The sequence below is a fragment of the Camelina sativa genome, chromosome 3 (genome assembly GCF_030686135.1).
Source record: "Camelina sativa cultivar CO46 ecotype springtype chromosome 3, ASM3068613v1".
NCBI classification, from domain to species: domain Eukaryota; kingdom Viridiplantae; phylum Streptophyta; class Magnoliopsida; order Brassicales; family Brassicaceae; genus Camelina; species Camelina sativa.
Genome location: NC_141882.1, coordinates 3,561,681 through 3,588,136, shown reverse-complemented (window position 1 = coordinate 3,588,136; position 26,456 = coordinate 3,561,681). Strand labels below are relative to the sequence as shown.

The 26,456-nt window shown below is 37.6% G+C and overlaps 6 protein-coding genes and 3 pseudogenes across 14 annotated transcripts; 5 read left to right on the top strand and 4 right to left on the bottom strand.

Annotated features, from left to right (window-relative positions):
- Positions 1-387: 387 nt before the first annotated feature.
- On the bottom strand, positions 388-3,284 carry LOC104778644 (serine/threonine-protein kinase haspin homolog). Its single transcript, XM_087508230.1, has 11 exons — positions 2,839-3,284; positions 2,543-2,666; positions 2,092-2,201; positions 1,869-1,977; positions 1,670-1,762; positions 1,526-1,587; positions 1,308-1,438; positions 1,150-1,220; positions 1,012-1,064; positions 838-904; positions 388-744 (listed from the first exon to the last, which is right to left on the bottom strand). The coding sequence occupies exons 1-11, from the start codon at positions 3,282-3,284 to the stop codon at positions 619-621; spliced, it is 1,392 nt and encodes a 463-aa protein (XP_087364356.1). The 3' UTR covers positions 388-618.
- On the top strand, positions 3,204-6,415 carry LOC104767684 (putative receptor-like protein kinase At5g18500). 3 transcript variants are annotated; one of them, XM_087508229.1, is made up of 9 exons: positions 3,204-3,391; positions 4,008-4,039; positions 4,382-4,963; positions 5,051-5,155; positions 5,236-5,358; positions 5,437-5,607; positions 5,686-5,815; positions 5,894-6,106; positions 6,195-6,415. In XM_087508229.1, the coding sequence occupies exons 3-9, from the start codon at positions 4,398-4,400 to the stop codon at positions 6,279-6,281; spliced, it is 1,395 nt and encodes a 464-aa protein (XP_087364355.1). In that variant the 5' UTR covers positions 3,204-3,391; positions 4,008-4,039; positions 4,382-4,397; the 3' UTR covers positions 6,282-6,415. The 3 variants fall into 3 exon arrangements, with proteins under 3 accessions (XP_087364355.1, XP_087364354.1, XP_010489978.1); XM_087508228.1 differs by lacking the exon at positions 4,008-4,039 and having other exon boundaries at positions 3,238-3,391; positions 4,379-4,963; XM_010491676.2 differs by lacking the exon at positions 3,204-3,391 and having other exon boundaries at positions 3,901-4,039.
- LOC104767693 (ATP-citrate synthase alpha chain protein 3) lies at positions 5,592-10,032 on the bottom strand. 2 transcript variants are annotated; one of them, XR_015595133.1, is made up of 14 exons: positions 9,690-9,823; positions 9,197-9,373; positions 8,947-9,108; positions 8,767-8,847; positions 8,467-8,518; positions 8,234-8,348; positions 8,059-8,140; positions 7,869-7,964; positions 7,435-7,536; positions 7,227-7,343; positions 7,028-7,144; positions 6,750-6,872; positions 6,193-6,275; positions 5,592-6,080 (listed from the first exon to the last, which is right to left on the bottom strand). XR_015595133.1 is itself a non-coding variant. In XM_010491685.2 (12 exons), exons 1-12 carry the CDS (start codon positions 9,786-9,788, stop codon positions 6,798-6,800), a joined length of 1,275 nt encoding a protein of 424 aa, XP_010489987.1. In that variant the 5' UTR covers positions 9,789-10,032; the 3' UTR covers positions 6,531-6,797. The 2 variants fall into 2 exon arrangements, 1 of the variants encoding a protein (XP_010489987.1); XM_010491685.2 differs by lacking the exons at positions 5,592-6,080; positions 6,193-6,275 and having other exon boundaries at positions 6,531-6,872; positions 9,690-10,032.
- Positions 9,692-14,002, top strand: LOC104767707 (inactive glucose-6-phosphate 1-dehydrogenase 4, chloroplastic). Its single transcript, XM_010491697.3, has 11 exons — positions 9,692-10,336; positions 10,578-11,060; positions 11,158-11,252; positions 11,340-11,454; positions 11,548-11,753; positions 11,835-11,943; positions 12,032-12,066; positions 12,135-12,255; positions 12,362-12,564; positions 12,640-12,840; positions 12,936-14,002. Exons 1-11 carry the CDS (start codon positions 10,235-10,237, stop codon positions 13,171-13,173), a joined length of 1,908 nt encoding a protein of 635 aa, XP_010489999.1. The 5' UTR covers positions 9,692-10,234; the 3' UTR covers positions 13,174-14,002.
- On the top strand, positions 13,564-15,363 carry LOC104767716 (protein NIM1-INTERACTING 3-like; annotated as a pseudogene). Its single transcript, XR_015595136.1, has 3 exons — positions 13,564-13,947; positions 14,034-14,119; positions 14,317-15,363. The product of XR_015595136.1 is annotated as a protein NIM1-INTERACTING 3-like (transcript).
- LOC104767722 (pentatricopeptide repeat-containing protein At1g09410, mitochondrial pseudogene) lies at positions 14,107-15,523 on the bottom strand (annotated as a pseudogene). The gene has a single exon (XR_015595134.1). The product of XR_015595134.1 is annotated as a pentatricopeptide repeat-containing protein At1g09410, mitochondrial pseudogene (transcript).
- Positions 15,524-15,610: 87 nt separating this feature from the next.
- Positions 15,611-17,107, top strand: LOC104767673 (putative 12-oxophytodienoate reductase-like protein 1; annotated as a pseudogene). The gene is made up of 3 exons (XR_015595135.1): positions 15,611-15,744; positions 15,841-16,112; positions 16,188-17,107. The product of XR_015595135.1 is annotated as a putative 12-oxophytodienoate reductase-like protein 1 (transcript).
- On the bottom strand, positions 17,054-20,029 carry LOC104767665 (GDSL esterase/lipase At1g09390-like). Its single transcript, XM_010491659.3, has 5 exons — positions 19,400-20,029; positions 18,708-18,899; positions 18,150-18,319; positions 17,709-17,970; positions 17,054-17,417 (listed from the first exon to the last, which is right to left on the bottom strand). Exons 1-5 carry the CDS (start codon positions 19,833-19,835, stop codon positions 17,185-17,187), a joined length of 1,293 nt encoding a protein of 430 aa, XP_010489961.1. The 5' UTR covers positions 19,836-20,029; the 3' UTR covers positions 17,054-17,184.
- A 1,355-nt stretch (positions 20,030-21,384) lies between these two features.
- On the top strand, positions 21,385-25,267 carry LOC104767655 (WAT1-related protein At1g09380-like). Of its 3 annotated transcripts, none has more exons than XM_010491651.3 (7): positions 21,385-21,949; positions 23,601-23,663; positions 23,814-23,930; positions 24,014-24,266; positions 24,401-24,559; positions 24,654-24,805; positions 24,893-25,267. In XM_010491651.3, the coding sequence occupies exons 1-7, from the start codon at positions 21,768-21,770 to the stop codon at positions 25,092-25,094; spliced, it is 1,128 nt and encodes a 375-aa protein (XP_010489953.2). In that variant the 5' UTR covers positions 21,385-21,767; the 3' UTR covers positions 25,095-25,267. The 3 variants fall into 3 exon arrangements, with proteins under 3 accessions (XP_010489953.2, XP_087364352.1, XP_087364353.1); XM_087508226.1 differs by having other exon boundaries at positions 21,601-22,207; positions 22,917-23,663; XM_087508227.1 differs by lacking the exon at positions 21,385-21,949 and adding an exon at positions 22,139-22,207 and having other exon boundaries at positions 23,219-23,663.
- The last annotated feature ends 1,189 nt before the right edge of the window (positions 25,268-26,456 follow it).

The following is a 26,456-nucleotide window of genomic DNA, read 5'->3' as shown; positions in this document are numbered from 1 at the left end:
AAAGGAGAAAAGGAAAAGACTGGTGTGCTGCAGATTAAAGATCATGAATTTTATTAATACAATCACAATGGATTGATCTTTTGCTTAGCTCAGCAAAACCCACAAAGATTTAAAGAAACCTCACAAAGCGGAAAGATTTTGAAAAAACAAAAAAGCAGAGAACATAAAGCTTTGCTAGCTGCTTAATTGGATTAGTTTATTGGCCTAATTTAAAGCAAAGTTCTCATTTTATCATCTACGCGGTTTGAATATTGTTCTTCCCTCACTACAAGAATAAAAATGTAACAACTTTTGTTCTTGAGATAAGAAGATCTATTCATATGCAAGTAGGGACAACCCATGTGGAATTGGTAGATCTTGATACTTTCTTCTAAAAAGAATTCATGGTTTCAAAAGTATATGCATGCATAGGCAAAAGCTACCATTAATCTATTGTCACATACAAAAAAATAATTAACATATCAGTTCTTGCATACATTTGAAGAGATTGAGATTGGTATATAGATCATATCATGAAGCAAGAGCTAATACTGTAGATTTAAGTGGCTAGGCAAACAATATACACACGAAAGAGAGAGGGAGCTTCGGGATAATCACTTATGGGGTTTATTATATTCTTCATGATGTTTGGTCCATCAACATATCTGAGAAGAAAGGATCTGAAACAGCCTCTTTAGCTGATTCATACTTCTCCATCCGCTTCTTCAGTGACCGTAGTTCTCTTTCGTTTTTTGAAGACCGTTCCTAAAACCGTCACACAATGAAAGGAGTATCAACAGGCTTTTCTAAGTTGTGGTAACTAATAATCAGATATGTATCCTGAAAGTGAAAACTTACAAATGACTTCTTGGTAAGTACGATATCCACGAGATAAATTAGCCACAGAACATTTGTTCGAGCGAAACTGTCGTTAGATAGAAGAGAAACAGAACATGGTGATTATGAAAATTAGCAAATCATTTAGGCGCAGAGATCTCCAAATTTACGGTTTATAAACTAATAGGAACTTACCTTCCTTCCCAGTAATCTTCAGTGACTGCCTTCATTTTTCTGTAAGTTTCTGCCTGCATGATGACATTATGAAAGCTTAAATATATATTTGATCTTCATAGCTCCTGGAATAACTGAGGCTTAATTAAGTTTCCTTACTTGTTTATCTCCTTTTGGTCCTTTGAAAAGGTATGGATCAGAAGTAAGGTCCAGAAAGAGTATTTTTTCACCTGTGCACATTAGTACCATGAATTGCTAGTTAAGTAATAGATCAGACCTCATGGTTTACATTATATCGCAGTATTGCGAACCATCACCTGTATTGATTCTTGAAAGAGTAAAGTCAATTATGGATATCTGTACTCCCAAAGTTTTGATAGAAATTTGTTTCCCCTCGAGAAGAAAAGGCAGCGTACACGAGTTATTCCGACTAAGAAGAATGTTTCCCCTGAAATGAGAAAATAAACAAGAAGTTCAAGCGAGAGAAAACTAACACTAGTAAGTAGCAAACTACCAAATCAAACACTTTACTTACCAATGCAGGTCCCTGTGCTCGAACTCAAAAGCAGCTTCAGCAACAGCCAGGCCAGCCGTGACCTTATATGTGAATCACATGCAATTAACTGAAAAAATATTATTTGCGCAGTTTCTGTTACAGCAAATGGAGGCTATAACTTACCTGAACCAATAAGCTCCGTGCTTCATCAAAGTTCAAAAGAACAAAGCTTTCAAGGTCTTTGCCACCATGTTCCAGAACAAACATGACATAACACTGGAAGCAAACACCACACAGAAAATGAATATTGCTTCTACAGATTATACAGCGTCCTACATAAACAGACAGTTTTGAAATTTTATGGAGAGAAAAAAAATCTTACTTGTTTTTCTGGGAAATCTGGGTGATCATTCTCAGAGCCATGTAAATTATCCCATTCTTCCCATGCTTTTATCAGTATAGGGTCATAGGGACCTTGACATACTTTTATACTGCAACAAAGTCATGAGAAAAGGTTTGTGAAAGATGATGCACATAAGTTTGGTAAAAGTTTACACAGAACCGACAAACATCTCCAGCTTATTCTTGTTCCTGAGAAGACTTACTCTTGAGTTTTTATGAACGCTGGGCACGAATTCTGAGCTTCAGTCTCAAATTCTCTTAGTTGATTAAGAGTCCATGAGAGTATCACTTCCTCATGTAGTTCGTCAGCTCTCTGCAACAAATGAACATAAACTATGATATTATTTATCATATTTCATTGATATGCCGTAAGTATTTGCATAACATTAATCATAATTCATCCAAAAAACATATATGGTGTGAGAATATGCATGCCTTTCCTTAAGCATCGATACTTTTTTTTAAGAGATGATAAGCTTACTTAAATCATAAACACTGTGTTCTTCTCTAAATAAAATTTAACCTGAACTTGCCCTTGCTGGCCTTCTCCAATATTTTCTTTCATGTTAAAAGGATCAATTTACGGTTTTACCAACTAGAAGTTGTAGTCTCAAACCATCATGGAGAAACATAGAAGCGAGTTAAGAAAAGTACCTTCTGTACTTCCCCATTGACCCTTAAGTCTCCATCAATTGGAACTATTTTACAGACACTAGAACCAGTCCGAAAAGCCTCCCCATACGTACCTTCACCAATCTTGACAATGCTTTCTGGTTCACTGCAATATTTGAGTCATAGTTAAACTTAATGAAATAAGAACACTACATCACATTTCTAACCAGGGCGTACCGAAGTGTCAACAAAATGCACAACATTCCTAAGATAACAGACCAAAAGCACTAGACAAACACCCAAGACTAGAACATAAAGTTAATCTCCTAGGTCCATACCAGAATTTAGAGAGTGCTTCCATAAAGTTTGATGGTTGCATCTGTCCACATGCGGACAATAGATCAATAAATGACTTATCAAAATCTAGATGAGTGGAGATGGGATCAGATGTCAAAGATAGTTGCTTCAGCTCATCTTCAAGGTCAATTGATTCCATCTTGATTTTTCTAACAGGCACATCTTCAGCAGCTGGGATGTCATCACAGCTTGGAATGAGCCGGAAAACTGAAGTGTTGCTAGCAGAAGACTTTTCTGGGGTTTTTAGTGCACATGAATCAGATGATTGATGATCACATATTGAGTCCTCCTGGCGTGTGGCAGAGTTTTCAAATATCTTAGAGAGTGTGCTCGAAGGACCACAAGCATAGTTAAACTTCTTTGAGATGAGCCATTTTTCTAATCTTGTGGATAGATGTGGCATCTCAGGAACAACTTGTTCACCCATGGTCCATATTTTTTTGATGCTCTGCTTGTAAATTATGAGTTTTTTTTTTTTTATGATGTGATTGTGTGGATTTAGCTGAAGCCGAAACAGAAGAACAAAAGTATGAGGTCAGCCAGCCCTAACTCCGTTCATGAAACATTTACACTATTGTTTATGTAGTTTCATATTTTATTAACTCGAATCATCAATACAAAAGAATAAAAAACTACTATTTCTGCTGCGCGTATATGTTTATTTGCTAAAGTTTTGTTTTCCTCCACACGTGTATTGTAATGTAAAAGATCGGACAGTTACTATAGGAGGTAGTTAAAACATCATCCTTCTTCTCGGAAATGTAATTAAAAGGATGTTTTTTTTTTATGTGAGATGTAATGAAAATGTAATTTGCAATGCAAGCTCTCTCTCTCTCTCTTTCTATCTGTGTCACCACCACCTTTAGTTATAAAGAACAATTAATAGGGAAGAAAAAAATCGTAGAGAGACTGAAAAATTTCATCACCTACCACTTGATAACTCCATTTCTTCTTCCTTCTCCTTATTCCCTTCCACCAGATTTCACTGCCTAAGTTTTCAAGTTTTCTCCTTTTCTTCTTTTCTATTTGTTTGAAACTTTTAGTATTGATGATCTTCTTCTTCACAAAAAAAAAAAAAAGTTCAACATTCTTTTTGAAAAAACTCTGTTTTCTCTGTTTCATCTAAACGTTATTGTCTTTTGTTCTTTAGAGAGCTTCTCTTGTCAAGCTTCATTCGCAGAGGTAATAATCATTAAATTGTCATCTACTTGTTCTGTCTTTATTCTTTGTGCGGTACTTCTATCATCCTTGCTTGTCATATATATCTTTTAAATGGATAATGAAGATGTTAATGATTGCTGCATTTTGTTATCTTCTTGCTTTATTTGATCATTATGTACTTACTTAGTGGTCCTTCTTGTATAATTTGGGACCACTACTAAATCAACTTGGAGTCTCTTCATCATCATCATCAATCACACAGAATTGTTCATGTAGTTCCTTTCAGAATATTTAATTTCTTTTCTTGGTCTGACTGTATCAAGTTTTACTCTCTTTGTTTGATGAATCTGAATCTAAAAGCAGATTAGGAAGGAACCCAATGTCTGGACTTAAGATCTGGCAAGCAATCTTTATCGCCATTGCGCTGTTCATCGTAGCCATACTCGCTGTTCTTTCATTTTGTCTCATTTGGAAAAAGAAATCAAGAAGATCCAAAACCTTAACTCTTCCCATCATCCAAACCCCTGCGGTATCAAAAGAGATCAAGGAAGTAAGAATCGAGCATGTCTCAACGAGTGGTAACTTTGATCATCATGACATAAACAGCAATGAATCTGACAAATTCTTGCTTAATTTGGATATGGAGAAGAAGAGGGACGGAGTGAGTAGTAGCCGGTCTGGTTCAGGCAAAGAAGGTTCTCTGTGTGTTGCAAACCGGTCTTCTTCATCATTGTATGAGATGGGAACACCATCACCATCACCTCTTTCTGGTTTACCTGAGTCACACCTTGGATGGGGTCATTGGTTTACACTCAGAGATCTTGAAATAGCAACAAACAGATTCTCAAAGGAAAATGTGATTGGTGAAGGAGGGTATGGAATTGTTTACAGAGGAGAGTTGGTCAATGGGACTCATGTCGCCGTTAAAAAGATCCTGAACCACTTGTGAGTTATGGTCTTAGTGAAAAAAAGGTCTGAGCTCTTTTGATTTGTTGGTTATTCTTGAATATCGATTGTTGCTGGATTTTGTAGGGGACAAGCTGAGAAAGAGTTTAGAGTAGAGGTTGATGCTATTGGTCATGTGCGTCACAAGCACTTGGTACGTCTTCTAGGATACTGCATTGAAGGCACACACAGGTATAAATTATATTGATACTTTATCTTACATAGAGAGAAAGGAGAAACCAACTAATTTTGTGAGTTTATTGCTCTATTAGGATATTGGTTTATGAGTATATGAACAATGGGAACCTCGAAGAATGGCTTCATGGAGCAATGCAACACCACGGTTATCTAACTTGGGAGGCTAGAATGAAAGTTCTCATCGGCACATCCAAGGCGTAATTAAGCAAAACCTTTAACATTATTTTCAGTTTTTTCACATTTGTTGTGATGTAATGGTTGTATTCCTTGTGCAGTCTTGCGTATCTACACGAGGCAATCGAGCCAAAAGTAGTGCATAGAGACATCAAGTCGAGCAATATACTGATCGATGATAGATTCAATGCCAAGATTTCTGATTTTGGCCTTGCCAAGTTGCTTGGAGATGGGAAAAGCCATGTGACTACCCGAGTGATGGGAACATTTGGGTAATATATTAAGCAACTTTGTTTTTTTCACAAAAAAGAGCTAAAAGCTGAGCCATGGTTTTGTTCCGAGTATTGCAGGTATGTTGCTCCTGAGTATGCAAATACAGGACTTTTGAATGAGAAGAGTGATGTGTACAGCTTTGGTGTTTTGGTCTTAGAAGCAATAACCGGAAGAGATCCTGTGGATTATGCGCGTCCTGCAAATGAGGTAGATACAGTATGAAGAGAATGAGATGATTTGATTACATGTGATGAGTTTTGAGACTCATTAACATTCTTTTTGCAGGTGAATCTAGTTGAGTGGTTGAAGATGATGGTGGGGAGTAAGAGACTGGAAGAAGTAATTGATCCAAACATAGCGGTTAGGCCAGCGACGCGAGCACTGAAACGTGTTCTTCTTACAGCACTTAGATGTATTGATCCTGATTCTGAAAAGAGACCTAAAATGAGCCAAGTTGTGCGTATGCTAGAGTCTGAGGAATATCCCATACCAAGAGAGGTTAGTGTTTGCTATATAATCTTTTTTTTGTATGAAACAGAAAAGTATGCAGAGTTGTAAAAGCTTAAGCACGAATTCAAACTTACAGGAGCGGAGAATGCGCAGGACGCCAGAGGAAAACTCGGATACCGATAGAAGCACACCGGTTTCAAGATCACAGAGCAAGAGACTGTAATAATCAGATTACCATTACAAAACAGATATATTTGCTCTGGAGCAAAGTTTTCTCTATTCTTTGAAAGTTGTTGATTCTTCTGCATTTCTTGTTCTTGGGAATCTTTTTTCTTTCATTTCTTCCGGTTTTTTACATTTGCATTGACAGATGATAGAGAGGAATGTACATGTGATATATATGGTATGCATAGACATGTTTGTATATGGAACTGGATTTGTATAATAGATTGGTGTGTATAGCGAGTGTAACTTTACCACACACAAAAAATCAAAGTACCATTTACCTTTTGAAGTCTTATTGTACAATTCAAATTAGGATTTTGATCGTTTGATTACAATTACACTTGCAAGTTGCAACACACAGTAATGCAGTTTTCAAATTCACATCCAGACGGGGAAAAACGTTTTATACAGTCTTCTCATTTTCTTATGTGGAAAAGAGATGAAGAACAGGAAACAACACACTTACAACGTCTAGCTCCAGAGTTTGTGTTCTGCTTTTTAAATTGCAGGTGGGTTATGCATCAGGTAACATGATGCAGTCAATAGCTCGTTTGCATATTCCCGTCATTGTTGCTTCTGGTCCATATACCTGCAATCATCAATCCTTATGAAGTTCAGTATTCGAGCTAAACACAAATCTTTAGCGTCCGAGAGGTGAAAAAGGGTGATTTCCACCATTTACTAGGCTTAGATTGTAACAGTCTTTATTCACAGCTGCTAATTTTCCATAAGTAGTTTGGTTACCTCTAGAGGAACACCGAGTTCCTCTCCCAAAGCTCGCATTCTAGCCAAACCAGTCTGGTAATTTGGTCCACCTCTCCTTACGTAAATGTGCATTCTACATGCTTTCAACCTCGTTTCCTGCTCATGGCAAACAAAACAAACTGCTAAAAATACAGTAGCAACTGTTTTGTTCATTCACTAAAGGTTGTTAGAAAAGTACCTTTTCTCTCAAGGCTCTGATGATACCGTTGAAAGTAGCAGCTACATCTGTGAAGTTTGCAATGCCGCCTCCAATAAGAAGAGCTCGTTTACGCCCGTCAGGATCAGCAGTAGCACACTGACAAACTCCAACATTTTGTCCGTGAATCTCTAAATTTGTATAGAGAAAAACAGTGAATAGCAAAAGCTAAGTTCTTTGCCATACTTACATCAATGACAACTCTTGCGTACTGTAACACCTCGTCTTCCTTAGGTGCTCCACTATACTCTGCGTAGTTCCCAAGTTCTGATGCATAGCCTAAATCCCCAACCTTAATGTAGATAAGGAAAATACAAACAAATTAATGTGAGAAATTCTTCGGAGTCCTCATAATAACACTTTCTTTGAAAGAAATGTTTTTCCAGTCATTTAAAATGGTAAGGATATGAGGTTGCTTAAATGATAAAATCATAGAGAGCCACTAACTAACACAATAAGTTGATGGTTCTACTCATAATGGCTATAAACTGTCTATAATCTGAAATTTGAGTTGATTCCGTGACAATTAGCTCATTTCAAGGATCAGGCCTTTTAAGTTTTGTAACTGCAACTCTCTACTTAAATAAGATCAATGTATATTTGAGCTCAGGGGTTTCAACTCACTGTGTCAGCATATATGACGCTAGCACCGCCTCCAGCTACCATTGTCCAGATGCGGCCTTTAGGATTCAGAACAGTGAACTTTAAAGAAGCACTTGTCTGCAATAAGTAACACACACATGCATGATCAGTTAAATTACTTTCCTTTTTGAGTCACCAAAGCGGTTTGTAAAGAAAAGCCAGCCGCTCAAACCTTCTCATCTAAACCATTAATGAAGTTCTCCGTTGGACTGAGGACCCTTCCAAATGGCAGAGGAAACTCAATGTCTCCCCACCTGAATTGATAGAACTTATCAATCCAATGAGTTTCCACAGAAAAAAATTGATTGCAGATCTCTCAACGAGGAACTTATAAATGTTAGACATACTTGTTGAAGTTCTTGAAGGCAGCAGTGTCGTCCAGTTCTCCCCTCATATCCAAAGGGAATGGTTCTCCCTCGACTAGTGTAAAAGGATTCATCTCCATAAAACTGAAATCCAAATCTTCAAGAAAACACACAGATAGATAATAAGGCAATGTCCTCAAAGAGATCTCGTATCAAAGCTCTTGGTATGTACACAAACGCTTGAAAGTCAACAAGTGGCCTAATCATATCCATACCTTGAAATACAGCAAACGCACCCATTATGAAATTGCCGATTTTAGCTCGAACCTGAAATGCACATACACATTTATGAGAGCAGGCTAAGCATAAGTTGAAAGAACCTAACTTAATAATCTCTTTGACATAGACTCCAGTACTGAGAAGCCATAAATCCAGCTTCACAGATCTTTGAATATGCAAAGGAATACAAAAAAAAGCAGAGACTGTATGCACACTGAAACTAGATATCTAAGTTTCCGTTAGACCAATTGTTGCATGGTGTCACTAGCTTTTTCTCACAGCTGACAAATACTTACCTCAAGAGGAAGTGTTGCTATCAATGGAGCACATACTTCTAGTGTCATTGACTTTTCCGCAGGAAGAAATATAGTCTTCACCTGTTGGGACCAGAAAACCGAATTATTGGGAGAAAACAACAAAACTGAGCCCAGAAAGAGAAAGCAGAGAAACAAGAAAAGAGCCAAAAAAATAATTACTTTGTCCCAGTTCTCTTCTATCTCAATGCCGCCACATTCAGAGAAGCTTATAGTGCATCCAAGCCTATCAGATACAATAGAAAGGTAGTATTCTTGATCATGAGGCACAAAGGGCTCCACAATGAATGTAGTGATAGGGGCTTTACATCCCTCCATCTCAACCTGCGAAACATACAAAAATAAACATCAAACAATGATATAACAAACTTAACCCGCTGTTCTATAAGCTCGGGCAGCTGGGATAAGTCACCTCAGTACCGAGGCGGGCTTTGACAAAGTCAGCAACTTCAGCAAGATCCAGCTTCAGAGCTACCAGGCCGCTTTTCCCGCGTTTCCCAAATAGCATATCAGGCTTCACAACTAGCTTTGTAGACGATAGCCATGACTCCTGGTTGGTCAACTCAGTGAAATCCGTAGATTCTGTCACCTAAAAAAGTACGCAACAGTAAACAAATCACCCATATGTATTAGAGAAAACAAATCAGTTCTTAATCCAATGTTCTCGTTGGTTTAGACAAGATAGACATATATCCCCAGATCATCCGTAAAGAGAGATGAAACCATCTTTCCCAACATATTCTCACATTTAATAGCTCTTAAGTCCAAATAAGTCTCAATCACAATGAGGTACAATTGAATAATTCTACAGAGTTTAGCGTAATTGAAGATGCAACAGTTTTTGACAATTCAAAGCAGATCAATGAGAACAACAAAACAAACTAGAATTCGTTAAAAAAAGTGACCTGAGCAGAGCGAATCTGCAGGTCAATGTTAGCGAGACGCTTCAAGTGTTCCTTGAGAAGTCTCTTAGAGTCATACTCTCTTATCTTCTTCCGCGCCATCGAATTAGACAATCCAAACCCAGAATCTGAAACAGAGATAGTGATCGTTCCTCTTCAGCACTTTAAATAAATAAAAAGTCTTTCTTTCTCCGCCGAAAAATAAAAGAAAGGTGAGAACTTTCGAGACGATAAGATCGAAGAAGTAGTATAGAAGATGATCTCAGCAACACAACGGTGACGCAGACTCAGAACCAGAAGAGACGTTGACGTTGAGCTGTCAATCAATGTCAAACCTACCCACCCCCGCCTAAACCACCTGTATATTATTCCCCCACCTTTCCTCAATAGCCAATCGGTTCGGTTCGGTTCGGTTGAGAACAACGAAGGCGTGAATCAGCTGTACCCAAAACTAGAGAAGTTAAAGTTGCACTCGTCTTCCACTTAAAGCAGCTTCTTAAAGTTTTAACAGTGTTAAGCTAATTAATCCCTGAGGAGGAACCATCCTCATGGCTCTCTCCAGTTGCTTGCTTCCCTTCTCTCAATCAGATACGGCTCCTTCCCACTCCGCCTGCTCTTCCAATCTCGCCGCCTCTTTTTCTAATTTTCCGGTATTCGATGTACCTTTCTTGCATGCTTTTCGTTTTATCAAAAGATCATTGTTTTTGAGAAATAAAGATAGATATTATCTTTGTTTTATGCTGAAATTTCTGCAATCTCCTCAACAGAGATCTCAAATTTTGCTATATGCCAACTGAATTTAAGCTTAGTAGGAATTGATTCTAAAGGAACTTGCTTTTTGGCTCCAGATGTTGAAATTTGAATTCTTTTTGTGTGTGTGTGTGTGAGTAGGTTTCGTCAAGAGACTACAGTTTCTCCAGAAACGAAAACCTTGTTCTCAACGGAGGAGGCTCAAATCTCTGCCGGAGATTTTGTGGATTGAAGAAGCTATGGATACTTAAAAGCCTGAATGTCAGACATGGCAGCCACAGGAAACACCGGCCTGTAAACGAGCTTAAAATACGCTCAGAGCTCAGAGATGAACTAGGGAAAGACTCAAATACATCCCCTGAAGATCCTTCTTTACAACTTGCTAATGTTCAAAGTGATCCAAGTTTTACTGATGAAACTGGAGCTATAGGAGCTGATTTGAGTGATGGTTCTCACAAAGTTGGAGACTTACCACCTGTGTTAAAACAATCCTCGGATGGTCTTTCAGATGTCCAAAGAGGTGCCTCGCTTTGCATTGCTGTTGTAGGAGCTACTGGTGAACTAGCAAGATGGAAGATTTTCCCTGCACTGTTTGCGTTGTATTATAGCGGCTACCTTCCTGAGGTACGGTTTTGCTACTCGTGAACAAAATGATTAGTGAAAGCTATTGGGTGGTTTTTTTTTCTTGGTTTGTCTTCTTGATTGGACTTCATTGTCACAGGATGTTGGCATATTTGGGTTTTCAAGAAAAAATCTTACAGATAAAGACCTTAGATCCATCATCGCGTCAACTCTGACTTGCCGTGTTGATCATCAGTATGTATATATTTCTTGTTCCTACATTATACTTGGTAAATGTGATATGATCAGTGCTAACTGAGGATAATGATATTAAATGTTCAGGGAAAATTGCGGGGAAAAGATGGATGCGTTTCTTAGTAGAACATACTATATCAATGGAGGTCATAATAACAAGGATGGGATGTCCCGACTTGCCGAGAGAATGAAAAAGATTGAGGTAGCATTGAAGTAGTCTTCTTTCTGTGTTTACAATATTTGGAACAGAAAAGAAGGATAAAACACTAATACAATAATAGCGTTCCTTCTTCAGGGAAAATCAAAAGCGAATAGGATTTTTTACCTCTCAGTACCTCAAGAAGCTCTCATGGATGTGGCATGCACCATTGCAGATAAAGCTCAAGCACCACGAGGCTGGACTCGTATAATAGTTGAGAAGCCTTTTGGTTTTAGCTCACAGTCGTCTCATCAGCTGACAAAGTCACTTCTCTCTAAGTTTAAAGAGAAGCAAATCTACAGGTCTTTTTTAATCTAGTTGCTTTCTGCACATGCACAGCTCTCCGAGTTCATCTTTATTCACAGTTTATGTGCCCGTTGCAGGATAGATCACATGTTAGGAAGGAACCTCATTGAAAATCTGACAGTGTTAAGGTTTTCAAATCTAGTTTTTGAACCACTATGGAACAGAACATACATACGCAATGTACAGGTAGATTGTTTATATTTGTGTATAGTGCCCTGGACTTTCCTCCTCCACATTCTGGTTTGTTCACTTTGTCTATAAACGATGTTTCCAGGTTATTGTATCAGAATCAATTGCGCAAACAGAAAAGTAAGGCACAGTAGTTCTATAAACAAAGAAATGGCATCAGTACCTAATTTCCTACTGCTTTTTTTAAGGTATTCTGATGGATATGGAATCATACGGGACATAGTGCACAGTCATATACTTCAGACAATCGCATTACTTACCATGGAACCTCCGATAAGTCTCGATGGTGAAGATATCCGGAATGAAAAGGTCAACCTTCACTAGCAAAGAACAAAATCGTCTTATGATATATATAAGTTGTGTACTCATGTTCTGTCAAGTGACCTTGTGAGTTGTGACAAACCTGCTTCTTCAGGTGAAGGTTTTGAGATCAATTCGCAAACTAGACCCACGTGATGTCATCCTTGGTGAGTATAAATCTAGTTCACAAGAAAAGAACGGTGTGATCTTAAACGGTGTAGACCCTACATATTGCGCTGCAGCCTTGTATATTGATAATGCACGTTGGGATGGTGTACCTTTCTTGGTAAGAGTTGGCACAGGCCTCATTAAACACAGGTAAGAATAACTATTCTGACTCATGGAAATATCCAAATGTCATGACAATTGATTGGTGTGCCTTAATATTCAAAGAGTGGAGATTCGTGTGCAATTCCGGCATGTTCCCGGAAACCTTTACCGAGAAAATATTGGAATAAACATAGATTTGGGGACAAATGAGCTTATTCTGCGTGACGAACCTGATGAGGCCATCCTGGTGAAAATTAACAACAAGATTCCTGGTTTAGGTCTTCAGCTAGACGCTTCTGAACTTAACCTTCTCTATAAAGACAGGCAAGTTTTGCTTTTCTCATCTGTGTTTCTAAAAATTTCTGAAAATCAAACTCTTGCTCCTTATAGTTATTTGCGTTGTTGGGTCAAACCTGTAGGTATAAAACCGAAGTACCAGACTCATATGAACACCTGATTCATGATGTAATTGATGGAGATAATCATCTGTTCATGAGAAGTGATGAGGTTGCAGCAGCATGGGACATTCTGAGTCCGGTCTTAGAAGAAATAGACAAGCACCACACAGCTCCCGAGTTATATGAATTCGGTGGACGAGGACCAGTTGGAGCATACTATCTCTGGGCCAAGCACGGCGTCCCATGGGCAGATGACTGAAGCAGAAACAAAGGAAGATCAACCAACAAAGCTTTACAAACAAATGAGAATGATTCTGAATCCGGGCAATCCAGATTGTTCAGCAGCTTTAGCATGAAGCTGAACCATTCTCTGTAGACTGTACACATGTATAACATGTTGCTATTTGAATGTCCATCATGGTGGGGTCCATATTAGTGTTGAAAAATCTCCAAAGCCACCCAAAGAAAAGAAGAAAGTATGAGAGACTTTTAGATAAGGTTATGTTGTTGGTCTTCCCACTAGAGGCAATAATTATATCTCCTCCACCAATTCCTGCAGAAAATTCTTCAAGATCTATCATGTGTTGATTATATAGAAAGTGTAAGTGGTGTAGCTAAAGAGAAAAGAAAAGGAAGAGAGAGTGGTTCAATGGATAGAGACAGGAAGAAAGTGAAAATGGAGAAGGAGGAAGACGAGAGAAGAAAAGATGGAAAAGATGTACACATTTCTTAAAAACGCAAGGGAAATGCGGAAATACGTGATCAGCTCCATTGAGAAGACGAGACAGGAAGAAGAAAGAGCGAGGGTTTGTAGATTCCCTTCGTTTCAGCCTGAGGATTTCGTTTTCATGAATGGAGCAGAGGCCAAGAACAAAGAAAAAGCAGCTGATATAAGCTCTTCAGCATCCAACGAGTACGGCTCTAAGGAACAGCAAGACGGATCAGAGACTGACGTTTGTTTAGACTTGAATCTTTCTCTGTAGTACACAAGAGACAGAGATCTCTTCAATTTCTGTACAAGCAACAAAGAATGGTAATAACTATTATGTACTAAAAACAAATTTGCCATTGGATTCTAGTTATGCTTACACAGAGATCTTTAATTCTTATTAACCATAGAAAAGGAAATGCTACAAATGCGCATTGAGAGCAGAGCAGAGCATAGAGATAACTCTAATCAATGGTTGAACAGGCTCCTATGGTTTGTGAGTATATACAACGCTTTAACGATCAGATGAGAACATTTTGCTTGGCTTTTATAAATCTCACCAATAATCTTTACAAGAACACTCTCCATTTCTGAAGTGATGGAATCTATTTCACCTTAGAGATCATTTTGATTGCTGTGGCAATCCCTACAAACTCTTAAGGTTTTTCATAACTCGGATGGGTACTCCTTCAGGTAGCTTCAAGAGACAGTAAGCCACCGCGAGTCTCTCACTACGGTATCTCAGGCTAGCAACTTTCTCTTCCTCGCCTACATCATGCAATGCATAGTTGTAATCAGGATTATAGCCAGGTTCTCTCGATAACCCATCCAATATCTTCATAATCGATTCCTGCTCGGGATGGCTACAAATACCCTTGCGAGTGAACGTGTTCACCTTGTTCTCGACTTCAGTCCAGCTACAACCTGGTGATTTTCTTACCATCTTTGTCTTCATAACTTTTCTCAGTTCCGCAACATTTGTCCACCTACCTAGAGATGCATAAATGTTGGACAGCAAGATGTAAGTCCTCGAATTCTCCGGTTCAATCTCTATGAGTTTCATTGCAGAAAATTCTGCCAAATCCAGCTGCGAGAGAGTTCTACATGCTCCTAATAAAGAACCCCAAACTGTAGCATCTGGTTCGACAGTCATACTATCAATCATTTCCATAGCCTCTTCAAACCGTCCTGCACGCCCAAACATATCTTACCATGCAAGCATAATGCGCGATTATGGGCTTAACCCCAAAAACTGATTCCATAGCTTCAAATATCTTAAGCCCTTCCTCAACCATCCCAGCGTAACTGCATGCGGCGAGAGTTGCAACAAAAGTAACTTCGTTAGACTCAGTACTACACCAGACAAAGGCATCTCATAGAAAACTTTAACAGCTTCCTCTCCTAGACCGTGGGAGGCATAACTTGAATTCCACATGAGAATGTCCTTGGAAGGAAACATGTCAACGATTAGCTTCGACTTCACATCAAACTGACATCTAAGCAACTGAGCGTGGACCTGTTTACCATGGTGGAGGCTTGCTAAGCTGGGGCAGACCGAAAGAACGCTGATCAATGTTGGAAAAGTCAGTCTAACTACCTGTTTCTGCATCAGAACAAATAAATCAAGAGCCTCCAATTCAAAACCGTTTATTTCGTCAATATTGATCATCGTTTGCCAAGTTGCATCATTTTGCTCCTTCATTGAATCAAAATAACAAAAATAAAGTAACTCTGCCTTCATTCTCAGTGTAGTTTAGTTACCCAAAAATATAAAATAATAAAAAATCTTGGTTGACAAGTAAAGATAGAATACGATATTTAGCCAACTGGTATGATATCGACGTAACGAAACAAAGATACCACACAATCACATCGTAGTTGCTTAAACATTTCGTAAACAAATCAATGATAAAGGAGAGACTCGAGTATCGTCTTTGACTCTTCGTGTCTCTTAAAACTTCCTCTGTTTCACGTAGCTGGTAATAAATCTCCAAAACAATCTCTGAAAAACTCAACACAAAATCTGGAGTTCTTGAAAGATAAACAGATGGAGAACGCAACTAAACAGACAATTCCTCTACTCACCCAATTCTCAATGAGAAACTTCAACCTTACACACAGGTTCTCTTATATCTCTCATTCAATTTTGTGCTGCTAAAATACATAATAGATTGTCTTAATGAAAACTCTTAAATATCTAAATAATAAATATTCCAGAATAGTTATGGCTCCGATGGGGAGAATGAGATCATATGGTAACGTTCCACATCCTCACGTCGCCTTGTATTACTCTCAGAGAACAACTCCGGGAGGTCTTCTCATCAGCGAAGCCACCGGAGTTTCTGAAACTGCCATGGCGTATCAAAACATGCCAGGGATATGGAGAAGAGAACAAATAGAAGCATGGAAACCCATCGTTGACGCCGTTCACTCCCATGGCGGCGTCTTCTTCTGCCAGCTCTGGCACGCTGGTCGTGTTTCTCATCGAGGTTTATTTATAAGAAACACTTTATAAAGTTCTCTCTTTTAGGGTTTGAAGTTGCTCATCTTACGAATATTTGTAGATTGTCAGCCAAATCGGGAAGCTCCTGTCTCTTCTACGGATAAGCCATTCGCCAACGATCCATCGAGTGAGTATACACCTCCGAGAAGGCTAACAACTGATGAAATCCCCACCATTGTTAATGAGTTTCGTCTCGCTGCAAGAAACGCAATCGAAACTTTGAAAATTGATTGAATCAAACCCAAGAAGAAAGGTTCCAGCTTTTTTTGTTTTCTTCCAGGTTACGATGGAGTTGAGATCCATGGAGCTCACGGGTACTTGATTGACCAGTTTATGAAAGACTCTGTTAACGATCGAGTCGATGGTTACGGAGGATCTCTAGAGAATCGATGCAGATTCGCTTTAGAAGTCATCGAAGCGGTGTCGAACGAGATCGGACCTGATCGCGTTGGAATCAGACTCTCACCGTTCGCTAATTACATGGAATCCGGAGATTCAGACCCTCAAAGATTAGGGCTTTACATGGCTAAGTCCCTCAACAGATTCGAGATACTCTACTGCCACATGGTTGAGCCGAGGATGAAAACAGCTAGTGAGATTTTCGAATGCACGGAATCGCTTACGCCGATGAGAAAGGCGTTTGATGGAACGTTCATTGTCGCCGGAGGTTATACCAGAGAAGATGGGAACAGGGCGGTGGCGGAGGGAAGAGCCGATCTTGTGGCGTACGGACGACTGTTCTTGGCTAATCCGGATTTGCCTTAGACGGTTTGAGCTCGATGCGCCGCTGAATAAGTATGAGAGACCAAGTTTCTATAGTTTTGATCCTGTCGTGGGTTACACTGATTACCCTTTTCTCGACACAACAGAGTAAATCTCTTGTCAGTTCTATTGTTATGTAAGTATGTCCAATCATATGTGACCGGGTTTACATGAAATCAGAACTTCGGATATATTAATAAGAGTTGAGAGTTCAACCAATCCAACCAATTACAAAGGAAACAAAAAGAAAGTTTCATACTTGATTGGAACAGAACAAGCACATAACAAGAATTATATCAGCTGCCGCAGAAGAAGTGGAAGGGAGTTGGTGGCGTAGAGTATTGCATCGACAATACTTTCATGGCTACAATTGCGTTAGCTGTCTCGGTGTAGTGTATTCCGTCCCAGCTTATAAACCTAGACCCTTCGTCGCAGCTTTTAGAGACACCGTTCCCACACGTTATGTTCACATTGTAGTTATAAGGAGGCCCTCCATATCCGCAACACGCCATTAACGGTTTCTCAAAGCCTGCACAAACACAATTGCGTTTTTTACATAACCATAATCATGGATACAATATAAATATTTGATTCTTTAGAGTTTAGATACGTAAGTATCCTTCCGTTATAACTGAATAGATCCAGTTTTGGGATATACTATTGGTCTAGGATATATATACAAACCGAATGAAAAATGAATATCACTTGGTTTAGGTTTTATACATGCTTGATGCTAGAGACAAATATGCTTAACGAAGACAAGTAAAAGAATGTTCTATGATAGTCATAAATTGACTAATATATATGTATGAAAGCTTACCGTAGTTGCTGGAGTTTGTGATGAGATCGTACTTGATGGCATAAATGTCGACATAGACAATGTTGGCCTCTCTCAACTCTGTCCTCAGCTCTCCACACATATGATCCAAACCTTCGTTGAACAGCTTTGCAGCTGCGTTATAACTCACAAGGCAACCGTGCTTATCGAAAACTTTGCTGTGAACCATTGAAAGTTTCTGAGGCAAACAACCTAAAGGTCCTGTATTGTGAACCCAAAATTTCCTCCCTCCATCATACAATAGCTGCAAAAGAAATTTCATCAATTTTACTTAATGTGTGTTTGCTTTTATGCTAATTAAGTACTCTACTGTTTTTTTCTTTAGTTAGTTGTAAACAGCTTTGGCGTGCGAGTTTAAAAGAAAATGTTGCTTTAAAAGTGTGGATATAATGAAAACAGAGACCTATATGTGAAAATTTTGACCTTTATGGCACTTTTGATCTCGGATATAACGTTGGGAATAATAAGCTTGACAACCCGGGAGTAAGAAAGGCCTTTGGAAAATGAATTCGCAATATCATTCTGCCCAATATCGATCATGTACAACGCGTTTCTAAATCCACTCTCGCTAATCATCATTTCCTTCAAAGGATCTGCAAAACACAATGTAAGGATCATTTAGTATAATACTAAGTTAAAAAAAAAAAAAAAAAATACTAAGGCTGCAAATGGTTGCTTAAAATTGAAAGAGTTGAAAATTTTAAGTTGAACAAAATTGGGCTGAATAATATTCAACTTATTCATCTCCAAAATAGTGGTTGAACAAGTTGAACATTTTTGCTGTAGGATTAGTTTATTTTTTCAACTTTTTAGGTTGAATGAATTGAATAAGTATTTCCAACTTCTTCGTCCTCTTCTATTCAAATGGTGAAATTTGGTTGAATAATTTTTTTCAACTCCTTCAACCTTTTCAATTGAGCAACCATTTGCACCCTAAGTTAATTGCTCAAAGGAGTTAGTAGTTACCAGATAGAGAGATACCTGAAGTAGAAGCAAGCTCGAGTGCTCGAGATTTGAAATGAAGGAACTGCATAAGCTGAATGTTGAGAGCGAAAGGAACATATCTGGGAAGAGTGGAAGAACCAACGATGGCGAAGTTAGCACCGTTTTGGAACTTTGATCCAACCAATGAGTCTAGATATGGGTTCAATAGACTTGTATTCAAACTCTCGCCTGCAAATTAATTTCAAATTTGTAGAATTATTACGTACATTCATTTAGTAGTATTAAAGTTGTTACACTTCAACTTCTTCACCAAATCACCGAGAGATTTTGATTCCAATCAAACACATGCGTAACAGTATTTTAATCATCAACATGTGAATTCCTATTTGGACAAAAAACTAAACTCATTAAACTGCACGGCGCTGTTTTGTTTGTGTTTGACTCTTTTTTTATTTAGTCACGAAATCTAACAGCGTGGGACCCGCTTTATTGATTATGACATCTCCCCATGTCTGAAATGGGACCCACTTTTTTTGGATTAGATTTTCATCGTTTCAACGAAGTAATTTTAATTGTGTCGTTTTGCGGGATTACGTAACGCGAATATCAGCCGTCGGTTAAGATATAGATCCGTCTCATCGGACGGTTTGACACGACTTGATCCCACTACCATTAAATCTCGACCGTCTAATGTAATTACTAGGAGTCAAGAGGAAGCGCTGACTTACAGAGGAAATCGATGACGAGTCGTCCGTCGGATAATCGACCGGTGGATCGTCGGAAAAAGGAGCGGCCGTTGGGGAGACCAATGTAGTAGCCGAGTCCGGCGGTGAGTCCACCCGTGTCGGAGTTTGAATCTCCGAAGTTAAATATCACAGGAGGATGTTGACATCCTTCAGCCACAGCCAAGTGATGTCGGGGACTAAAGATTACCGGCAGGAGAATGAAGAGGAAGAAAGAGTAGGAGTGAAGAGCCAGAGTAGCCATTGCAAGAACCAAGAAGAGACTGATCGATAGTAGTAGTGGTGTGAACGGAGAGCTTCTAGTAGTGTGGGATCTTGTTTCTCTTACTTTTAAGCTTTTATTAGTGTGATTCTTTTTATTTAATTTGAAATAATAAAGCCAAAGACTTTGTAGCTTGGTGGTTGATAGTGACAGACACATAACTCAAGCTTAGGCATATCGAGATCGATCGAGTTTCCCACCGTTGGGAAAAAAAATAAAAAGATATGCGTGCGCTCCAATGTGGATCTAGGCTTAAAACAAAGAATAAAACAAAAGAGAAACTACAGTGTAGTTTTCCAAACCGGTTCTTTTGGGGGTTAAATTAGTGTGATTGGTAGAATTATACAGTATATACTTTTTTTTTCTCCTGATATCATACTTATATATACTTCTGCATGAACATTGGGCTTTTGTATCATAGAAAACTTTTTTCTTCTAATTCGAATTTAGCCCACACAAGGCCACAAATGAAGTGGACGCGATAGAATGAATCGCACGGAAAATTCCTTTTTGTACGTAACAACAAAAAGATAAAACTAGAAGTCTACAAATACGCGGCGAAAATTTTACGTCAGAACTTGGAAACCAAATAAGTAAGAGACACGAAAAATCATTCGGACGCCAACGCTAGCTTATTTGACTTATGCAAATGACGCAGAAGCATTGTACTAATCATAACTAGTCATCTTCAATTTGGAAAGCATTTCGTGTGAAACCACTTAAATCCAGCAAGGATATGAATCATTACTAACTTCCTCAAATTTCAACAAGCATTATTTTTTTTTACGTGTTGTGTTATACATGTTGTTTTTGCTTTTGGTACATCTACGTTTATATTTATTTGTTTCTACTCATGAGAAAAGACATTGTTGCTCACAGAAGTTACTGTACACTTAAGGAAAGGCCTTTAGCACTTTAAGCCCAAATAAATTTGATCACACACACACTCACGCATATATGAGGGGGGGGGGGGGAGGTGGGGAATGTATGTTGTTTTTGTAGTATATGAAATTTTCCATTACACAAGGTCTCATTATACATTTTTCTTTAGATTACAAAACATTATATAAATAACCAACACAAGAAAAAAAAATATAATTCAATCATTTTTGGAAATTGGTTAGTTTAAAATAAGTGTGTAGTATAAAAAAAATCAATGAAACATGTAATAATATTGATATTTAATTCAATTCTATACTGAATTTAGAAAAACTATTTGCACACGCCTTGTAGAGCCAGATGATGGTACATGGTTATATTTATACCACATAAGATTTGTGGTATTTAATTAATATTTTTTTTATATAACCCATGCTTAATTTCCTTTTTTTGGGACATAAATAGTATACCATATTACCAAAAAAAAAGTAGTTAAAAGAGTGATAAAATGTAAATTAATTAAGATGATACTAATTCGATAATGATCATATATATAATCAAGCGATAAACCAAATCCTTGATTTAATATTACAGAAACGAGTTTTATCAAAGAAGAATTGGTTGCTTGAAGCTTGAGAAAGACATTCATGCATTCTCCTACCATTCATTCACAAGCTCCACCAAACCCCATGAAAAAACGGAAACCAAATAAAGGGACTAAAAAGAGGAAATAAGTTTTTCTTTTTCTTACAAAACGCCAATTCAGATTATCATAGTAATCAACAAGGAGAAAAGTTATATAAATTGCCAAAAATATCAAATGATACATATCATCTATTGTTTCGTGTTCTTATGCCCTAAGGAGAGCACAAGTGTTACAAGCAAACTTCATCCTCGAACCGTTTCTCACCTTTCTGTTTAAAACATCTCTCTTTCTTTCTCTCTATCTCTCTATATATATATTTATAAATAAATACATATATATATATATATGTATATATGTCTTGGGCTATAAATATATAAGGTTGAACCAAAGTAGAGAGATAGATTTGGGGGAAACTAATAAATATTATAGAGAACCCACCTCTCTCTTTTTTTCTTTTCTTGGTGTCTCGACCTATTATTATTGATTAGTAATAGTGAGAGAGACATACATAGAGATATATAAACACATAAAACTGTAAGAATAAAATAAACGAGAGAGAGAGAGAGATGGGTAAATCAAGAGATTTGTTGCCGTTCTTGGCGATGGTGTTGGTGCAAATCGGCTACGCAGGTATGAACATTACGTCGAAGATGGCTATGGAGGCAGGCATGAAGCCTCTCATTCTGGTCGCTTATCGCCAAATATTTGCCACTATCGCCACTTTTCCGGTCGCATTTTTTCTCGAAAGGTAGAAAATCATACTAATATCTATACATATACATATGATTTTGATCAACTAACGATTATGGACATGCATAAAACTATGATCTTAAAATTTGCATCCATAAAATGTTGAATTTGTGTTTGTTTATCTTGAATGACATTGTTATAAAATATGTTCTTATTACCTTTTTTTTTTGGAGTCAAATTAATCAAGGTTTTACGTAGTGAGTTTATGTTTTACAAAAGATCAGCGAGATGCTAAACTTTGATCGTCATAAACCAGGTAAGAATATCTGAAAGTGTGTGTTTTAAGTTCGTCTTAATTGCGAAAGTACAAAACGATGACATCATTCATCAATGAGTGGAAACCATTTTTTTTTACTAAATGGCTTTGTGAGTCTGTTGTATAACGATTTTGCGTCTTCGAGCTTTCGGGCGTCACCTAAATTAATTACTTTCCAAAGTTTAAGAAATAAAGCTTTTATTAAATTCATTGACATAGAAGTACCGGTTACATTTAAGTCTTTTTCTCTTTTCTTTTTTTTTTTTGGTCAAGATTCTTTCACATACTGTATATGGTAATAAATTAATTAATCAGTTCTAGCATTTGAATAGGTTTAAAATAAAAATTATTTCCATTATTTACATTTTTGAATTAATATCCATTTGGAGTATTAAAAAGTTAAAATGATAAATAATAATTAAGAAGAAGAGTTTAGCACGGCATCGTTTTTATTGTCCTACCTGAGACTACGATATAAATACGCATAATAATAGGTGGTAAGTTAAAGATTTCGGGAATTGCCTAGTTGAATTTAGAATAAGAAAAAGTGGTTTTTCGAATTGAATAAAAATGTGCATATATTTGTTTTTTCTTTATTGAAATTAGTGTTTACCGTTATTTTTACAATATCTCCGGTACTGTCAATCATTTTTGGTCGTATGTGGAAACCTAAGTAATTACATTGGGCTTGTTCGTTTGGTTGACGTAGGCGGTTGCGGCTGCGGCAGCGGCAGCGACTGCGTTTACGTTTTTAACCGCTGAATCGAAACAACGTTTAAAAATGTTAAACGCAGTTGCCGCAGCGTCATAACGCAGGTACCTGCGGCAAACAAACGAACAACTATACCTGCGTCTGTCGCAGCCGCAGGTACCTGCGGCAGCCAAACGAACAAGCCTATTATCATTAATTCCGTTTACCGAGAGAAAGAAGTGAGAAATGTGACGCAGTCTAGCTCACACAATCCACGCACGCGTCACACGTTTTTCTTTCTTAAACCGAAACACATGCAGACAACACAAACTATGATGCCAGGGGAGTTAAGCGTCGTCAGGTGCCGTGCCAACTTAATTTGCCAGGACACGTGCTTGCTTCTACGATGCCGTTTTACTCTCTTACTCTACTACTCACTTTCTATGATGATTGAATGAATTTGATTATTTTTCTTTCAGTCATTGAATTATTAGTCTAAATCCTCTTAACCCTAAATCTGAAATTACAAATGAATCAAGGTTTCCATCAATTATTCCTTGATTTCTTCTTATAAAACGAATTCAAGTCGCAATTGGACTGGTTTGGGTTTTGGTATTAAAAACACTGTTTCCATACTAAACGAATTAACTGGTTAATGATTGATGACTAATGAAAAAGTTTCGTACATGGTTTCTTGTGCAGGAAGACAAGACCGAAGATCACACTAAAGGTTCTTGTCCAAATCTTCTTCTGTTCCATGACCGGGTATCTACATACACCTTGCCTACTAATTACATTTTTTTTTTTTTGTTCAACCTTAACAAGCTTTTTAAAAACTATTTGAAACTAGTCCTACATGAGTTCTTAATTACCAGGAAAAAGTCCTAATAGATTAAACCTTGATTTAATATGCAGTGCGACTGGAAACCAAGTGCTATACTTCATAGGACTTCAGAATTCATCTCCGACCGTTGCTTGTGCCTTAACTAATCTCTTACCAGCGGTTACGTTCCTCCTCGCCGCAATATTCAGGTATACGAAATTACTCTTAATAAACCAAGTCTTCATCAAACAGAACTCTCTGTTTTGACTGCTAACACAAAATTATGTTTCAGACAAGAAACCGTAGGGATCAAAAAGGCATCAGGACAAGCCAAAGTGATAGGGACGCTAGTATGTGTGATCGGAGCCATGGTTCTCTCCTTCTACCATGGTCACACACTCGGCATTGGAGAGTCCAAGATCCATTGGGCCTATGCTGAAAACATCACAAGCCAAGGTTCCAGTTCTAGCAGTTCTAACTTCTTCTTGGGACCTTTTCTTATTATGGCTGCTGCCGTTTCTTGGGCCGCTTGGTTCATTATCCAGGTAACCTTTTTTTCTTACACAGGTTTATCTTATGTACATAGTTTAATAAAGATTCAGAACGTTATACATCATATTGTGTATGTGCATATACTTTTAAAGTTAGTTAATTTTTAAGAATATAATTTTGGTTACAGACGAAGATGAGTGAGACATTTGCAGCACCATACACGAGCACACTTCTAATGTGTTTGATGGGAAGTATCCAATGTGGAACCATCGCTTTGATCACCGATCACAAAGTCTCTGATTGGTCTCTCAGCTCTCCTCTCCGCTTCATATCCGCTCTTTACGCCGTAAGTCCATATACTACTATACATTAGTACATATGCTATAAATGAATTAAGCTAGCTAGTATATATGATATATTAATATAAAACGCGGATGCAGGGAGTGGTGGCGTCTGCGTTAGCGTTCTGCCTAATGTCATGGGCGATGCAGAGGAAAGGTCCTCTTTACGTTTCTGTTTTCAGCCCTTTACTTCTCGTAGTGGTTGCCATTTTCAGCTGGACACTTCTTGACGAGAAACTCTACACCGGCACGTATGTTTCCATATACCTTAATCTCTCTCTCTATATAAATGGGGATCGGATGATGATTAATTTGTATGATTATTATATGTATATCAGGTTTTTGGGATCAGCACTTGTGATTATTGGGCTCTATGGCGTATTGTGGGGGAAAGACAGAGAGGTGAGTGAGAAGGAAGAAGAAGCAGAGAAGGTGAGACAACAGCAACGTAAAGTCAAAAGTGAGAGTAATGAAGATATTGAGTCGAGATTACCGGTCGCATCTAGTGGAAATGGTTCCACAGGACCTATATCGCCTTAAAACAAGTTGATTGATAGCTTCTTTATCATATATAAGTATGAGCTATGAATGAACCTTTTGGTGATTTATGCTGTCTAAGTTACTTCAACTAAAATTGTATATCCATTTCCGGAATGTGTTTAATTTTGTATCCCATTTTGAGGCCAATGATGGAGTGATTGATTTGTGTGTGATTTGGAGTCTTTATTCCATGGACACTACAGAAAAATTCTTAGGTTCACCCTAGGGTGAACCACTCTCATTCACCCCTCTTTATTAACCAATCAAAACACAATAACTTGCCATGTCATGTCATATTTATAAAATAAATCAAAATTAAAATAAAAAAACAAAACAAGTTAAGGAAATCAATTCTGTAGATTTTTTATTAAGAAAACTATGTTGGTTTAGATTTATAAAACAATGATTAGAGTTTAGATTTTACAATTAAACGAAATCATATGTCGGTTTGGCTTTACAAAAAAGTGGTTAGGGGTTAGTTTTTACAATTAATCACAATTATGTGTCGGTTTGGGTTTACAAAAGAGTGGTTAGAGTTTAGGGTTTAGATTTTACAATTAAACAAAATTTATATGTCGGTTTGGGTTTACAAAAGAGTGGTTAGGGTTTAGATTTTACAATTAAACAAAATTATATGTCGGTTTGGGTTTATAAAATAGTGGTTAGGGTTTAGATTTTACAATTAGAAAATTGTATTTTTATTTGGGTTTATAAAAAGAGTGATTTGAGTTTAGATGTTATAATTTAAAACTATAATATAATGATTAGAATTAATAATTATAAAATTAATTGATATACAGAAATTATTTTTTTAATCAATAATTTGTTTCCTTAACTAAAACGGGGGAACCCAATAATTGTCGGACACTACATATATCTCTAATTATGATCTCTATACAGTATTTTCATAATTCTTTTCAGGAGTACATAAATTAACTCTGTCACAGCCTCACAGTATTAGTGACCTTCAATATAAAGTAGACCCAAATGTAAAGTAGTTAGTTTAGACAGAGGGTTCCGGTTTGTGCAAGTCAACTACAATTGGTGGTCACATTTTAATCCTGGTTTAGTAACTCAAGTGTATGGTGAATTTAAAAATAATGGAAAACAGAGTTGTTTGTTATGTTACTTCAACTCGGTCTTCTTCTTCTTCATTCTCGATTGCGACTTGCAAGTATTATCTCGGTTCATGTACTTTTAATCGATGGAGATAGTAGATTTCCAGGAAGACTTGGCCGAGATTAGGCTTGCTAGAAAGAGATATATTTACATGGAGGAGCACATGCGATCTAGTTTTCATAAATTTCTTACTGAACCGATTTGGACTAGTTGAAGGCACTAGTTTAGACATGTGCCAATTGG

Coding starts and splice junctions, on each gene's coding strand:
- LOC104767655 (XM_010491651.3), top strand. CDS start 21,768: ATGGGTAAATCAAGAGATTTGTTGCCGTTCTTGGCGATGGTGTTGGTG. Junction 23,664..23,813: donor TTCTTCTGTTCCATGACCGG/GTATCTACATAC, acceptor TTTAATATGCAG/TGCGACTGGAAACCAAGTGC. Junction 24,560..24,653: donor TCATATCCGCTCTTTACGCC/GTAAGTCCATAT, acceptor ACGCGGATGCAG/GGAGTGGTGGCGTCTGCGTT.
- LOC104767707 (XM_010491697.3), top strand. CDS start 10,235: ATGGCTCTCTCCAGTTGCTTGCTTCCCTTCTCTCAATCAGATACGGCT. Junction 11,754..11,834: donor AAAGAGAAGCAAATCTACAG/GTCTTTTTTAAT, acceptor TGCCCGTTGCAG/GATAGATCACATGTTAGGAA. Junction 12,565..12,639: donor ACAGGCCTCATTAAACACAG/GTAAGAATAACT, acceptor TAATATTCAAAG/AGTGGAGATTCGTGTGCAAT.
- LOC104767693 (XM_010491685.2), bottom strand. CDS start 9,788: ATGGCGCGGAAGAAGATAAGAGAGTATGACTCTAAGAGACTTCTCAAG. Junction 8,848..8,946: donor TAGAAGAGAACTGGGACAAA/GTAATTATTTTT, acceptor TGGTCCCAACAG/GTGAAGACTATATTTCTTCC. Junction 7,965..8,058: donor TTAATGGTTTAGATGAGAAG/GTTTGAGCGGCT, acceptor TACTTATTGCAG/ACAAGTGCTTCTTTAAAGTT.
- LOC104767684 (XM_087508228.1), top strand. Junction 4,964..5,050: donor AAAAAGATCCTGAACCACTT/GTGAGTTATGGT, acceptor TGGATTTTGTAG/GGGACAAGCTGAGAAAGAGT. Junction 5,156..5,235: donor TGCATTGAAGGCACACACAG/GTATAAATTATA, acceptor TTGCTCTATTAG/GATATTGGTTTATGAGTATA.
- LOC104778644 (XM_087508230.1), bottom strand. CDS start 3,284: ATGGGTGAACAAGTTGTTCCTGAGATGCCACATCTATCCACAAGATTA. Junction 1,978..2,091: donor GCGTTCATAAAAACTCAAGA/GTAAGTCTTCTC, acceptor ACTTTGTTGCAG/TATAAAAGTATGTCAAGGTC. Junction 1,588..1,669: donor CACGGAGCTTATTGGTTCAG/GTAAGTTATAGC, acceptor TTCACATATAAG/GTCACGGCTGGCCTGGCTGT.
- LOC104767665 (XM_010491659.3), bottom strand. CDS start 19,835: ATGTGTCTGTCACTATCAACCACCAAGCTACAAAGTCTTTGGCTTTAT. Junction 17,971..18,149: donor AGATCAAAAGTGCCATAAAG/GTCAAAATTTTC, acceptor TTTCTTTTGCAG/CTATTGTATGATGGAGGGAG. Junction 17,418..17,708: donor CACAAACTCCAGCAACTACG/GTAAGCTTTCAT, acceptor GTGTTTGTGCAG/GCTTTGAGAAACCGTTAATG.